Consider the following 15,668-nt stretch of genomic DNA (forward strand, 5'->3'; position numbering starts at 1 on the left):
TTGTATTATAATGGTACTAAAAAAGGATGGGATCTAGAACTGTAAGCCAATCACTACCCAATACTACGTTACCTTTATTTCAACACAGAATAGATAGGTAATATCTCACAATACAAGGTTTATTTTTTGTGCGAGACTTGCAGACATGGTCAGGCATGATCATAAAAGGCGACTTTGATTGATATTGCAGTGATAACGTGACAAACAATAAAATTAAGACCACCGTTGTTTTCTGTAGAGAGCCAATTTAAAAATAAAATTGAATAAAAAAAGCAGGCCATTTGTATCCGTACTGTTATTAACGATATGTGAGCCATTATTAAAATATATGCAGATTAATAGAAATCCCCGTGCATAAAGGGTTGAAATCACAACCCGAGGGTTAATTCATGAATGTCCGATCCGAGGCTTGCCTGTAGGGAATGATTCTTTTTCCCCATATACAAAAGAAGAGATAATAGTCTAAAAAGAAGCATTTTCAACGCGACATAAACATGGTTCCGTCGACTGCACATAAATATTGATGTTGTCATCGACAAAGCAAGCCACGGTTACACCGCATTAAGTCATGACGTCACATAATTGTCCTTATGTTCAAAAGGTTAGCGCGCAATTTGTCATACCATAGGGGTTGACAAAGAAATCTCTCATGGCTAAAACCGGTGTCACATTAATGAATGGTGGGGTAAACCTCAGCAACACTCCCTCACTTGATTGAGGGCCTTCCCAAAGAAGCAGTAAGAATACCTACACAAGTGGGAACTATTAATATAGAGACCCTATCACAGTAGGAGTAAAATGGAAGTAGTGGTAACAAATATTATTAGTTAATGGAAAATCCTGATATTCAGTTTTTATTACCCAAGACGTATCATTTGACCGCCTTCAGGTGTGCGCTCGCCCCACAGAGGAAAGCTCTTTGGCCGATGCACACTTTATAAAAGTAGTAGTTTCAGCATAAAGGGAGTGGGACGACTGGTTTGGCCGTTGTCAGTATAATATGACCTGGTGGGATGTGCTGGTTTTGTGTCTTCGGTGGCATGCTTCAGTGGTATAGCACTATACAAAGACAAGTGTTTCTATATTGTAAGACAAAGCACGAACATACTTTAGCTTCCTAAAATACCCACCACTCTCTATACACATCGCATGTAAAGGAAGCCGTACTTACATGATCCTGGCTGTTAATAGGGCGTTAATTTTATACACCAAGCCAAACCAATCTATGTAATGAAACTGTATTCGATAATATAATATTCTCTCTAATATTAAATTATAACTGTAACTTCATATCTTAAACTGACGTAGAACACTTAATATAAATCATTTAGGGCCAAACTACAAGTCAAAGCATAAGCTAAACGATCTTAATAAAAGATACATAATAATTGCATCTTGAAGATTAGGACATTAAGACATAGGCAATTAATAACTAAAACACAGATTGGTTGTGTTGAAATAGTTTTGGCTAAAACACATTAGAAATCTCATGCACAATGTTGTTGAATGAAAGGATAAAAATGTTGAGTTGATGAAATGGGAAAACATCGGTAGGGATCGCCCCAATCATCTTCATACTTTTCCCGCCAATTCATTACGATTGCAATTTTTGATGTAATCTGTTTAATATGTTTATTCTTGAAACAGTGTCTCGTAAGCCTATGATTATATGTTATGACTGGATGTTGACTTTAGTTAGTTTTTATACCATTGTATTTTTATATTCTTGACCGTTTTATGTATATATTTACATGCGACAAGTAAATACAATATTTTTATTGGTATTATTTAATGTATATAGATTATACAGTATTCACATTGAGGAGATAAACAGTTTATCCGCTTATCGGTAAGTACTCTTCTATATTATTTATCGACAGATTCGGTAGAGGTATGTGTAACATATTTCCAATGATATAATATCAACCAAATGTAACAAAGTAATAACATTAATTAAATTTGTTAATATACAGAAACGCATTAAATCATTGGTTCGTTCATTTACTCCATCAATCGATCAATCCACCTGTCAGTATTTGAAAATACGTATTAATATTATTATGTAACACAATAAACTTTAGAAATATATTCTTGGTTTCATATAAAACCCAGGAAATGATCATCGTCAAATGTATATTGTCTATCTTTCATTTCAGGATTTGCGTAGAAACATAAATAAAACGAAATAAAAACACTGCAACCACTGTTCTCTGATATGGAAATATTTTCTTATCTTTATTAGAAGCACCTCCATCGACGGAGCATAAATGATATTCCTCATTTGAACAATAATTGGTGTTAAATCGTGTATATATATATGTGTAATTAACACAAAAAATAATATGAAATTATTAATTGTGCCTTTGGTGCATTCGCAATCAGTACTTCATTCCATTTAAAATATAGTACAATGGAATTTTTCGGGATGCAATCAAGTATTTATATTTATAACTTTAAGTAAAATTAGAAACTCAAACTTTTCAATGGTGGTAATGTAAAATAAGTAACTTTTGTAACTGAACTAAAATACTAAATTGTCTGCTCTTGTTTTTAATAGTGAAAAAATACCATGTCAGCGGTGGAGCATCTTTAAAGTATGTTGATAATACCGCCGAGTTACATTTAAGTTACACAGACTAAATTATATTGTTATTCCTTCATTCACAGTTTTCTGTGTAAGTTTACATTTTAGCCAACCATCAGACGTGGGTTATTCAAATAGCCTTTCGTCCGTGGTTCGTCCGTTCGTTAAAAATTCTTGTTACGAATACCATTATTTCTAAAAAATACAGAAGGGATATCATGAATAGGTTATATTCTCCAATTACAAGTTTTGCATTAATACTCGACGATGTGTGTGCAAATCAAAATGTTTTCATGTTAAACTCTGTTCCACTCCCTCAAATATGTTTCTGACAAAGTTTGGTCAATGTAGAACTCTGACTAGTATTGAAAATGTTGACGGAAGGACAGGTCGCACCAGGGGAGCTATTAAAACCAAACAACTGTAAACTTGGAATTTTATCTTACATATATTTGAACTTAATAGCTTTAGCACTCTTAAGTATGCCACATTGTATCGTACTAAACGACAGAGTTTTGATCAACATCAGTAGATATATTCTTGTCATTTTTTTCGTTACGTATGCCGCTCTTCAACTTGTAAGTTGATCTGCAATGAAATTAAAAGTACAAATTACAACAATGTGTAAATATTTCTACTACTTCTATGATAATTTCACAATGGGTATTAAATGATAAAACAATTTAATGAACAGTTCATTATGGAATGAACTCAAATTTTGTATAGTGGAATAACAAGTGTATTTCATAGAAATTGTAAATAGATATTAGATATAAATGCATACGTTCCAAACTGGATACCATCTCCAATATCATCAGGTAATTCCTGACCCATGGTCTCCGGAAGATATAAGGAAAGAAGTCCCGTGAGGATAGATGACACTCCAAATAACGCCAGTGGGAAAGCCTTTCCTTGATTCCCTCCTATATAGGTACCCTGTAATACATTTAGTGCTTTAGTGTTTTAAAATATATAGGGTTCCGATTTTGGCGAATCCCTTTTTATGAAAAATCTATACATTCTGATTGTGTATTATCTATCCGTTGTAATTCTTTTTACAAGAGACTCAATATTACATTTGTTTGTTTGATGAATTAACTAACGTCCGATTAACAACCAGGGTCGGTAAGGATGGCCTCCCATGTATGCGGCGTGTTGATTGTAAGAATTCATGTCTATTTATATTTTTTTTAAACAATTTTTCATTAAAACGGCATAATAATCCGTATCTTGAAGATCAGTAAATCAACAAAAGAAACTTAGGGTACATATAATACAAGAAGTTATCAAATTTCCCTGATTAGACACCAGCAAATTCAGCAATTGATATGCATACCGTGCCATTTTCAATTAGTAGACGATCACGTAACTTTAAAGACCAAAAGAAACAGTCGAACATGTGTCGTTTATGACAGCAAGGAATTTTCCGGTAGTGGTAGAACAAGTTATTTTTCGTGAACATGTTAATTTATGGCAACTAATTTATATTGTTTAACATATTATAATGATATATTCAAATTATCACATATGATAACTGTTTATGTAATAAGTAAGGTTTGTTTATGAAATAAGGACAATATCAAGATTATGTATTTATTCAAAATATCTTGAATCTAAATTAACTTCATCTCATTCAAATCCATTGATATTAATGATATATTCCATCTTCAGTGATAGTACAGTTATTTTATTACTAAACCTTGAATATAATATCCCTGACTGGATCCAAAAATACATAGGTGGATGACCACTGGCAAATAAGCCATTATGGACATATCCAGTCATTTATATTATATTCTAATCTCTAAATTATGATTATATATATTTTTGAAAAGCAATAAATTTCGCACATAAGTATATTGGAGATGATATCTTAAATACTGTCCTTATCCCAACATTATTCATCAATACAATTGCTACAGTATATGTTCATGAATATGTTTAAAATTAGAACTTTGTTGAATCATATGTATATACTCATTGTTACTAGGAGAAAACTAATATAGGCAATGCCTGTTGTTTAATCCTTTTTCGTTATTCGAAATAAAATTTGTTGAAATGAAAAAACATGTGAATTACATAAACTACGTATGCAACACCGTACATCGTGCGTAAATTGATACTAGACCAGATACTACCAGATACAAATAATGGTATAAGTCTCTCAGATATTACAGAAATCTATTTTTAGTACATTTTAAACAGGGGTCAAATAGGCTAAAATCCTTTAAACAACTTCTTGTGAATAACTAAGAGGCCTAGAGACCTGATATTAGGCCTGTGGCATGCTGGGATGAAGGGCTACCAAGTTTGTTCAAATAAATGACCTTGACCTTCATTCAAGGTCACAGGGGTCAAATAGGCTAAAATCTTTAAACAACTTCTTCTCAAGAACCAGAAGGCCCAGGGTACTGATATTGGGCCTGTGACATGCTTGGATGAAGGGCGTACCAAGTTTGTTCAAATGAATGACCTTGACCTTCAATCAAGATCACAGGGGTCAAAAAGGCCAAAATCTTTAAACAACTTCTTCTCAAGAACCAGAAGGCCCAGGGTACTGATATTTGCCCTGTAGGATGCTGGGATGAAGGGCTACCAAGTTTGTTCAAAATAAATGACCTTGACCTTCATTCAAGGTCACACTGGTCAAATAGGCTAAAATCCTTTAAATAACTTCTTGTGAATAACTAAGAGGCCTAGAGGACCTGATATAGGCCTGTGGCATGCTGGGATGAAGGGCTACCAAGTTTTGTTCAAAATAAATGACATTGACCTTCATTCAAGGTCACGAGGGTCAAAAAGGCTAAAATCTTTAAACAACTTCTTTGTGAATAACTAAGAGGCCTAGAGACCTGATATTAGGCCTGTGGCAATGCTGAAATGAAGGGCTACCAAGTTTGTTCAAATAAATTTACATTGACCTTCATTCAAGGTCACGAGGGTCAAATAGGCTAAAATCTTTAAACAACTTCTTCTCAAGAACCAGAAGGCCCAGGTTACTGATATTTGCCCTTAGGATGCTGGGATGAAGGGCTACCAAGTTTGTTCAAATAAATGACCTTGACCTTCATTCAAGGTCACGAGGGTCAAAAAAGGCTAAAATCTTTAAACAACTTCTTCTCAAGAACCAGAAGGCCCAGGGTACTGATATTTTTGCCCTGTTATGGATGCTGGGATGAAGGCTACCAAGTTTTTTCAAATAAATGACCTTGACCTTCATTCAAGGTCACGAGGGTCAAATAGGCTAAAATATTTAAAAACGACTTCTTTCTCAAGAACCAGAAAGGCCCAGGGTACTCATATTGGGACTGTGACATGCTTGGATTAAGGGCTACCAAGTTTGTTCGAATAAATTACCTTGACCTTCATTCAAGGTCACAGGGGTCAAATAGGCTAAAATCCTTTAAATAACTTCTTGTGAATAACTAAGGAGCCTATAGACCTGATATTAGGCCTGTGGGATGAAGGGCTACCAAGTTTGTTCAAATAAATGACATTGACCTTCATTCAAGGTCACGGAGGGTCAAATAGGCTAAAATCTTTAAACAACTTCTTGTGATAACTAAGAGGCCTAGAGACCTGATATTAGGCCTGTGGCATGCTGAAATGAAGGGCTACCAAGTTTGTTCAAATAAATTACATTGACCCTTCATTCAAGGTCACGAGGGTCAAATAGGCTAAAATCTTTAAACAACTTCTTCTCAAGAACCAGAAGGCCCAGGGTACTGATATTTGCCCTGTAGGATGCTGGGATGAAGGGCTACCAAGTTTGTTCAAATAAATGACCATTGACCTTCATTCAAGGTCACGAGGGTCAAATAGGCTAAAATCTTTAAACAACTTCTTCTCAAGAACCAGAAGGCCCAGGGTACTGATATTTGCCCTGTAGGATGCTGGGATGAAGGGCTACCAAGTTTGTTCAAATAAATGACCTTGACCTTCATTCAAGGTCACGAGGGTCAAAAAGGCTAAAATCTTTAAACAACTTCTTCTCAAGAACCAGAAGGCCCAGGGTACTGATATTTGCCCTGTAGGATGCTTGGGATGAAGGGCTACCAAGTTTGTTCAAATAAATGACCTTGACCTTCATTCAAGGTCACGAGGGTCAAATAGGCTAAAATCTTTAAAAGACTTCTTCTCAAGAACCAGAAGGCCCAGGGTACTCATATTGGGACTGTGACATGCTTGGATGAAGGGCTACCAAGTTTGTTCGAATAAATGACCTTGACCTTCATTCAAGGTCACAGGGGTCAAATAGGCTAAAATCCTTTAAACAACTTTTTGTGAATAACTAAGAGGCCTATAGACCTGATATTAGGCCTGTGGATGAAGGGCTACCAAGTTTGTTCAAATAAATGACATTGACCTTCATTCAAGGTCCACGAGGGTCAAATAGGCTAAAATCTTTAAACAACTTCTTCTTGAATAACTAAGAGGCCTAGAGACCTGATATTAGGCCATGTGGCATGCTGGAATGAAGGGCTACCAAGTTTTGTTTCAAATAAATTACATTGACCAATCATTTTTATTTTTGAAAAGCAATAAATTTCGCACATAAGTATATTGGAGATGATATCTTAAATACTGTCCTTATCCCAACATTATTCATCAATACAATTGCTACAGTATATGTTCATGAATATGTTTAAAATTAGAACTTTGTTGAATCATATGTATATACTCATTGTTACTAGGAGAACACTAATATAGGCAATGCCTGTTGTTTAATCCTTTTTCGTTATTCGAAATAAAATTTGTTGAAATGAAAAAACATGTGAATTACATAAACTACGTATGCAACACCGTACATCGTGCGTAAATTGATACTAGACCAGATACTACCAGATACAAATAATGGTATAAGTCTCAGATATTACAGAAATCTATTTTTAGTACATTTTAACAGCCAGGGTCATGTAAGGACGGCCTCCCATGTATGCAGCAAGTAGCGCGTGTGAAGTGCGAGGTGTGTGTTTTGGGAGACTGGTATGTTCGTGTTGTGTCTTCTTGTATAGAGGAACTGTTGCCCTTTTTATTGTGCTATACCACTGAAGCATGCCGCCAAAGACACCACGCAACACACCCCATCCGGTCACATTATACTGACAACGGGCAAACCAGTCGTTCCACTGAGCGCTAAGCAGGAGCAAAAACTACCATTTTTATAGACTTAGGGGCGTCTCGGCCAGGGGACAATACCCAGAGCCTTCCTCACAGAGGCGAACGCTCAACTCAAGGCCAAAAGTGAGGCGGTGCCAAGGGAGGCATTAGGAAAGATGAAGTCAGTTAGGAAGAAAAGAAAAGATAAGATCCTAAATTTAGTTGCCTTTTACGATCTCCCTACCTGCAGGGCCATGATAATGAAGACAGAAACTTTTTGAGATATATATCCTATAGATCCCACGGGTATTACTTTATGTACAGAATCTGCCTCTGGAGCAAGTGAGGATGTTTTTAACATCAATAGAACCAGAAACATGTACATAATTAAAAACCTCTGGTTCGACATAATCATTGGGCACAAATTATATATTGATAACACAAATAGCACATGTCAGCTACATAAATTGTGTTGTAGATAACATGTATATTATGTAATGCCAACAGTTTGAAACTCTATTAGACAAGACAATAATATAAAAAAGAGATCAAAATAATAACTGTCGTGAGTATGAAAATTACGGCACGTATAACTTTATTCAAAAGTAGAGTTGCCGAGAGCTTGTAACTGACCACGATTGACATGGACTAATAATTATAAATTATTTTCAGATTTTTCTGTAATATCTTCTCCAATTTATCAACACTTTACCTGGTTTCTAATTTATATATATAATTTTGTACTATGAAGCCATTTTCGAAAAGCGAAGAAACACTTTCATAGATTAAACCCTTTCTTGGCACCACTCAACTTATCGAGCCAAAGTGAAGTTTGTGTTTTGTGTAGGTAATTTATAAATCATAGTTGCTGTCATAGTTCGAAATTGTCTCAAGCTACTATTCTCAGCCGAATACATCATGCTTTAGTGTTCATTGTCTTCTTATTCTCGCCGAATTAGCAGCGGATTATAAGCCAGTGGGTGTTCATTTTTACATATTATACTTTGGGATCTCAGAACGTTCTAGAATTGTAATTTGTGTAATCTTATATACATTTTGGGAGCTATTACACCATATTTTGTCATTTTGTGCTTTACATACCCTAAAAGATACGGATAATGCGTCGACTTTTGAGACTAGGAGACATTATTACGACAGTTTTTTTGAAAGAGTTTAATTCATTTTCGATGCATTGACTCAATTCACTTTTAATAATGCTCCATGGTAATTAATGCTAACAATGGGACAAACATATTTACTGAATCGGCAATGTATGGCGCCGCAATGGCACCAATACGGGAAATGCAAGAGCTTGCTCCGATTCCGGCATTTCTCACCACCGTAGGGAATAATTCTGCTGAATAGATATACACGATACCAAATGCTCCTGCAGCTCCAAACTTCCCAAGCATGGCTAACGCAGTTGTGATGGGCTGGTATTCTTCAAAAACACAAGAGATCCTAGAGGGATCTTGGCGCCCACCAAAGAATGATCTATGTCTTACAATGAAAGAGGGATCTTTTCCCTGCTTTTCAGACTTTTTCAAACACACTACATATAAAATTTGAGAGAGATCGCTATAGTACTTTCTAAGAAATAGTGGTAACAAACTTCAACAATGAAATCCAAGATGGCGGCTATGTAGCCATCTTGTTGACCTATCAATTATAAAATGCAATATGCACAACTAGGGCCCTAGGGGAACCAACATACAAAATTTGAGAGAGATCCCTTCAGTACTTTTTTAGAAATAGCGATCAAAATCCAAGATGGCTGCCAGGCGGCGACCGATTGGTCCCAAAACACATTATGCCCAACTAGGGACCAAGTGAGACCTACATATGAAATTTGAGACAGATCCTTTCAATTCTGAGAAATAGCGGTAACAATCTTTAACTATCAAAATTCATGATAGCTACCTGGCAGCCATCTTGTTGACCGATCGGTCCCAAAACGCAATATGCACAACTAGGGCCCTAGGGGAACCTATGTATGGAATTTCCATGAGATCCTTTCAATACTTTCTGAGAAATAGTGGTAACAAACTTCCACTAACAAAATCCAAGATGGCCGCCTGCTGACAGATCGGTATCAAAACACAATATGCACAACTAGGTCTCTAGGGGAACCTACATCTGAAATTTGAGAAAGGTTCCTTCAGTACTTTCTGAGAAATTGCGGTAACAAACTTTAACTATCAAAATCTAAGATGGCCGCCTGGCAGCTATCTTGTTGACCTATCAGTCCAAAAAAGAACCATGCACAACAAGGTCCCTAGGGGAACCTACATATGAAATTTGAGTAAGATCCCTTCGGTATTTTCTAAGAAATAGCGGTAACAATATTTAACTATCAAAATCCAAGATTGCCGCCTGTCGGCCATCTTGTTGACCGATTGGTCCCAAAATGAAATGCACAACTAGGGCCATAGGGGAACCTACATATGAAATTTTAGGAAGATCCCTTCAATTCCTTTTTGAGAAATAGTGGTAACAAACTTTAACTATCAAATTCCAAGATGGTCGCCTGTCGGCCATCTTGTTGACCGATCAATCCCAAAATGCACAACTAGGGTCCTATGAGAACCTACATATGAAATTTGAGAAAGATCCCTTCAGTACTTTTTTAGAAATAGCGATCAAAATCCAAGATGGCTGCCAGGCGGCGACCGATTGGTCCCAAAACACATTATGCCCAACTAGGGACCAAGTGAGACCTACATATGAAATTTGAGACAGATCCTTTCAATTCTGAGAAATAGCGGTAACAATCTTTAACTATCAAAATTCATGATAGCTACCTGGCAGCCATCTTGTTGACCGATCGGTCCCAAAACGCAATATGCACAACTAGGGCCCTAGGGGAACCTATGTATGGAATTTCCATGAGATCCTTTCAATTCTTTCTGAGAAATAGCGGTAACAAACTTCCACTAACAAAATCCAAGATGGCCGCCTGCTGACAGATCGGTATCAAAACACAATATGCACAACTAGGTCTCTAGGGGAACCTACATCTGAAATTTGAGAAAGGTTCCTTCAGTACTTTCTGAGAAATTGCGGTAACAAACTTTAACTATCAAAATCTAAGATGGCCGCCTGGCAGCTATCTTGTTGACCTATCAGTCCAAAAAAGAAATGCACAACTAGGGCCATAGGGGAACCTACATATGAAATTTGAGTAAGATCCCTTCGGTATTTTCTGAGAAATAGCGGTAACAATATTTAACTATCAAAATCCAAGATTGCCGCCTGTCGGCCATCTTGTTGACCGATTGGTCCCAAAATGAAATGCACAACTAGGGCCATAGGGGAACCTACATATGAAATTTTAGGAAGATCCCTTCAATTCCTTTTTGAGAAATAGTGGTAACAAACTTTAACTATCAAATTCCAAGATGGTCGCCTGTCGGCCATCTTGTTGACCGATCAATCCCAAAATGCACAACTAGGGTCCTATGGGAACCTACATATGAAATTTGAGAAAGATCCCTTCTGTACTTTTGAGAAATGTCGGTAACAAACTTTAACAATCAAAATCCAAGATGGCCGCCTTGTTGACCGATTGGTCCCAAAATACAATATGCACAACTAGGGTCCTAGGGGAACCTACATATGAAATTTGAGAAAGATCCCTTCAGTAGTTTGAGAAATGGCGGTAACAAACTTTAACAATCAAAATCCAAGATGGCCATCTTGTTGACCGATTGGTCCCAAAATGCAATATGCACAACTAGGGCCATAGAACCTACATATGAAATTTGAAAAGAAACCTTTATTAATTTCTCAGAAATAGCGGTAACAAGAACTGTTAAAGGACGGACGGACGTACGAAAGGCGATTTGAAAAGCCCACCATCTGATGATGGTGGGCTAATAATCATCTCATCAAATAAATTTGGTTAAATTTAACACGGGTCGTGTTATGTGTATGCGTCGTTCTAATAACCACCTAGTAGTTGACTATCACTTCTACTGTATCTGACTGGTGTTCATCTTTTGCCTTCGATTGCGACTTTTTGACATAATAATTACTATTGATAAACGGTTGTAATGATTGTTTCGTAAACACATTCAGCTTACCTGTATGTATAAGTTTTGTATGAATGTCTAATTAACTAAACCAAAGTATGTACGTTTTAAAACTGTTGCGTCATTAAGGTATTTTGTTTAGTCTTATCGTGATACCTCAATAAAAATACAACCGAATAGAATATATGCCAAGCTACTATTGATCAATCGATACTTTTAAAACTCTTTTCCGAACATTTACATCGCTATAGACTAATCATGTACAGTTTAGAGCACAGTTGTCATTGTTATTCTACATTAAATCGAAACGAAAATGCAAACATATTTATTCAAATTTCAGTATAATGATGTATTATGGCTTTAATTTGAATATTGCTTTTGACGTCTAGCTCATGCAATGACGCAATGTTATACTTGCTTTCGTCCAGATACAGGATGGTAAAGATGGTCGAGATACAAGATGTGCCGCCTAATATCATACACATACAATAAAGCCACTTCCTTCCCAATCTATCCAACAGCAGTAGTAGCATGGTATAGGCCGGAAACTCCACCAATCCAGATAGCAGAAAATTGAGGTAATAGTTACCGCCAAGGTTCCCCGAGTTTAGAGATAAGCCAAAATATATCATGTTCACAACGCCCCTGCAATATAGAACCGGAATTATAAATCAATATGGTTCTATTTCTGTTAGTAGGACGTTAAACCATAACATTTCCAAACATTCTTTATCTTATGTCCGGTGTTTTTATTCTTAGATGATACCTATTATTTGAACAATAACTGACGTGTTTAATTGTGCAGGTACAGTCAGTAATCTATATAGGACATAGTGCCATGGATTTTTTTCACGAAGCAATTAGTTATTTTAATATCTTTATCTTCTTGAAGAAGATCAAGTTTTTCAATGGTGTTAAGTAAGTGAATTTTGAGAAAAAATATATATTCATCGGTGGTTTAGCATTTTTAATGCAGATTTACATTTATAAACATTGTATAACTATATCTCATTTGACACCAACGACTTCAATTAAAGTTAAGGTTTATAAGGTCGTCAACTACTGAACTCACCAATTCAAAAATATTATCAGAGTTCGAGTTAGCAGGATTCTCGTAGTAAACAAATGCCACACTCGGCCATCTTTTCTGGATTTTACGTCTTTAAGCGCAGTCTGTTGATGTTGGAAAAGGTCTTCACTCAGGAGCAGGTCGAGTGATTTTGAGAAAAATTCACTTATGCAGATTTAAAAACCTTGTTAAATTTTGCAGCCTTTCTTATAATGACTTCGGAACTTCCCTGTATCTATGCTTTGAAATAAGCCACCTCGGAGACTCCGGTAGAAGCCTAAACATAAATGTAAGTTCATTATGTAGCTACATAAATGTTTCTTTGTATTCGGCTACATTTTGTCATTATTATATCTTCACAATGCAACGAGTATAATATTGTTCAAATAAAAGATCGCCATCGAACAGTTGAATGAACAGTGGGTACATTGTGTATTACTGTCCCATCGTGTCATAATGAGATTTAATATGGAGTTTCCACATATTACAGATATATTTTTCAAACGATTATTTCTATTGTGATCGGTTTTTAGTTTGCATGACATATATCGAACAATCAGAAGATTTTAACCTTTTCGCTATTTGCTAGAAAATTAAAAAGTATCCGCCGAAATACCAGTGAACGTTCTTATATTTCTACATCCTTTTGTAAGATATCGAGCTTTATTAAATGAAAATTCCTATACCAATTAAACTACAAATCCTAATTTTTGTCCCATTGTTAAAGAAGTAATTAGCATCGGTATGTCGAATTGGACTGACAGTATGCCTGAAATTCAAACGGGAGAGAAACGCGACTCATAAACTTTGAAACTAACTGTTTCATGTCATGTTATATGCTTTCAGACAATGAGGAATTTATGGGATCTTTATAAATTAGCTATGTGGCTCAACTTGAGACGAATTCTCATCATGAATGACTATGAAATAGCTATCAAACCTTTTAAAATGTTGATACCACAAACCTAATTGCGTAGAAGCATGATATTCTATTCAAGTAACGTTTGTTCAAGCAATGAACACACTCGAAAATTGAGTCGGTATTTACGCTGATACTGGTTATGAATTGATGTAAAATGTTTATACCACCAGTAAAGAAGGAACAGACATGTAGGAAATGCGCATATTAGTTCGATGTATTTCCAGTGGCGCACTAGATATGCTACTCCCGATAGTATTACTAGTCCCATGGCATAGAAGTAGTCAATAACAATACCGGTATAAATCCTTTTAGACGGACCCACTAGCTCCAGTCCTGTCAACGAAACAAAATAAATAACGCATCTTTAATTCATTCCTGCCGTTCTACACCAAGTACGAACGTAAACCCTTACACCGTTGGGGTAACACGACAGTGAATTAGCTGCGAACTATAACTCGCAATATTTTTTTCCTCGCTCGAAATGTTCTGTAATTTACAAACTGCATCATACCTATGGCAATGAAATACTCAAAATCAAAATATCACTAATCTATAGTTTGGAAGTTTAGAATGTATACCTGCTGCCCGTATTGCATGCGTAAAAGGCGACTAAATTTGCTCCCCTATATGAGGTAGACTCTGGTTTCTGTTCCCTGGCCATAACACATATTAGTCTAAAAGTGGCAGTTTCTGTTCCAGCTTAGCGCTTAGCATAAAGGGAGTGGGGACGTTCGCTGGTTGTCAGCATAATGTAACCGGGTGGGGGCGTTGCTTGGTGTCTTCACCAGCATGCTTCAGTAATATAATACTATTACAAAAATGTCGATAATTCCATTATACAAGAAACACAACACACCACAGTCTCCCAAAACACACACCGCACTACAAACATGTATGCGATGTGCAACGTGTATGAAGTGTAGTAGGACGTTCATAAAACCAGAGGCCCAGAGGGCCTGTATCGCTCACCTGGTTTGTAATGCCAAGTAATGTTCTGAATACAGGTTCATTGTTTCTTTTCTGAAGGAATTGGAATATTAACCTCTAATTCCCCTATTGGGCTCCACCCCTCATACCCCCAGGGGGTCAGAGCCAAAATTTATACAAGTTCTGTTCCCCTTCACCCATGAATGTTTGTGGCCAAATTTGGTGACAATCCATGCAGAACTCTATAACTAGTAGCGATTTAAAGAAAATGTTGACGGACGGACGCCGCGCCTTGACATGAGATCACCGGTCCTTCGGGCCAGGTGAGCTAAAAACCCAAACTAGAAAGTATTAAATGTACCTATCACAAAAGCAGATGTGTACATTCCGTCGGATGAGAGTCCAATCATCGTGAAGCAGGCGTACATCACTTCGACACTTGGTGCCCATGCCAAAGCCACGGTAGAAAGAAACTGTATAGCCACAGAAATACAGAATACTGTTTTACGTCCTAATCTGAAAAGAAGAAAAATGTAAATAACAAGACAATAGATGCTGAACATTTTAGATTTCAATGGGTAGTTATCTCCAAAGGCAGTTCCGATAAGATTGTTATGAGCACAGTAAAGAGAACCGCCGCCAAAATTAGAAAAGAACTGTAATATAATTATTTTTTTATTCCTTTAGAGGGATGTGATTTTTGATTTGGGGAAGACATTCTAAAAGTGTGTGCTTAATTATTAATACAAGCAAAGTAAGAGAGATGAAATTAATTTACGCAGAATAGAGTGATTAAAATTTTGGGCTACAAATTCGTAAATACAACTAGAACAGCAGAACTGTACCCGATGGCTGACTTATTCCCCTCGCTTTTTCTGATTGGCTAACACATGGTCACTTTGGATCCGATATATATATATAGCCTATTCACTCGATGTTTCCATTTCATGCAAGTGTTGAGTTCGTCAGGGTTACTTTCTATGGTCATCGTTTTTCTTGCAGTTAATAGATATATGACGTCATTGATCTAATGTA

General features: G+C 36.4%; 1 protein-coding gene and 1 long non-coding RNA gene across 2 annotated transcripts; both read right to left on the reverse strand.

Annotated features, from left to right (window-relative positions):
• Positions 1 to 1,843: 1,843 nt before the first annotated feature.
• Positions 1,844 to 12,911, reverse strand: LOC138327156 (organic cation transporter protein-like). The gene is made up of 5 exons (XM_069273147.1): positions 12,788 to 12,911; positions 12,134 to 12,360; positions 8,944 to 9,125; positions 3,369 to 3,520; positions 1,844 to 3,172 (listed from the first exon to the last, which is right to left on the reverse strand). The coding sequence occupies exons 2-5, from the start codon at positions 12,345 to 12,347 to the stop codon at positions 3,085 to 3,087; spliced, it is 636 nt and encodes a 211-aa protein (XP_069129248.1). The 5' UTR covers positions 12,348 to 12,360; positions 12,788 to 12,911; the 3' UTR covers positions 1,844 to 3,084.
• A 51-nt stretch (positions 12,912 to 12,962) lies between these two features.
• Positions 12,963 to 15,295, reverse strand: LOC138327167 (uncharacterized). Its single transcript, XR_011209023.1, has 3 exons — positions 14,995 to 15,295; positions 13,871 to 14,039; positions 12,963 to 13,061 (listed from the first exon to the last, which is right to left on the reverse strand). It is a non-coding gene; the product is annotated as an uncharacterized lncRNA (long non-coding RNA).
• Positions 15,296 to 15,668: the final 373 nt, after the last annotated feature.

The sequence above is a fragment of the Argopecten irradians genome, chromosome 1 (genome assembly GCF_041381155.1).
Source record: "Argopecten irradians isolate NY chromosome 1, Ai_NY, whole genome shotgun sequence".
Classification (NCBI taxonomy): domain Eukaryota; kingdom Metazoa; phylum Mollusca; class Bivalvia; order Pectinida; family Pectinidae; genus Argopecten; species Argopecten irradians.

Excerpts from the sequence above, each read along its gene's own strand:
- LOC138327156 (XM_069273147.1), bottom strand. The coding sequence starts at position 12,347 with ATGATATATTTTGGCTTATCTCTAAACTCGGGGAACCTTGGCGGTAAC. Across the intron at positions 9,126-12,133 it reads CATCCTGTATCTGGACGAAA|AATACCAGCCCATCACAACT; the intron begins GCAAGTATAACA and ends GTGTTTTTGAAG. Across the intron at positions 3,173-3,368 it reads GATGGTATCCAGTTTGGAAC|ATCAACTTACAAGTTGAAGA; the intron begins GTATGCATTTAT and ends ATTTCATTGCAG.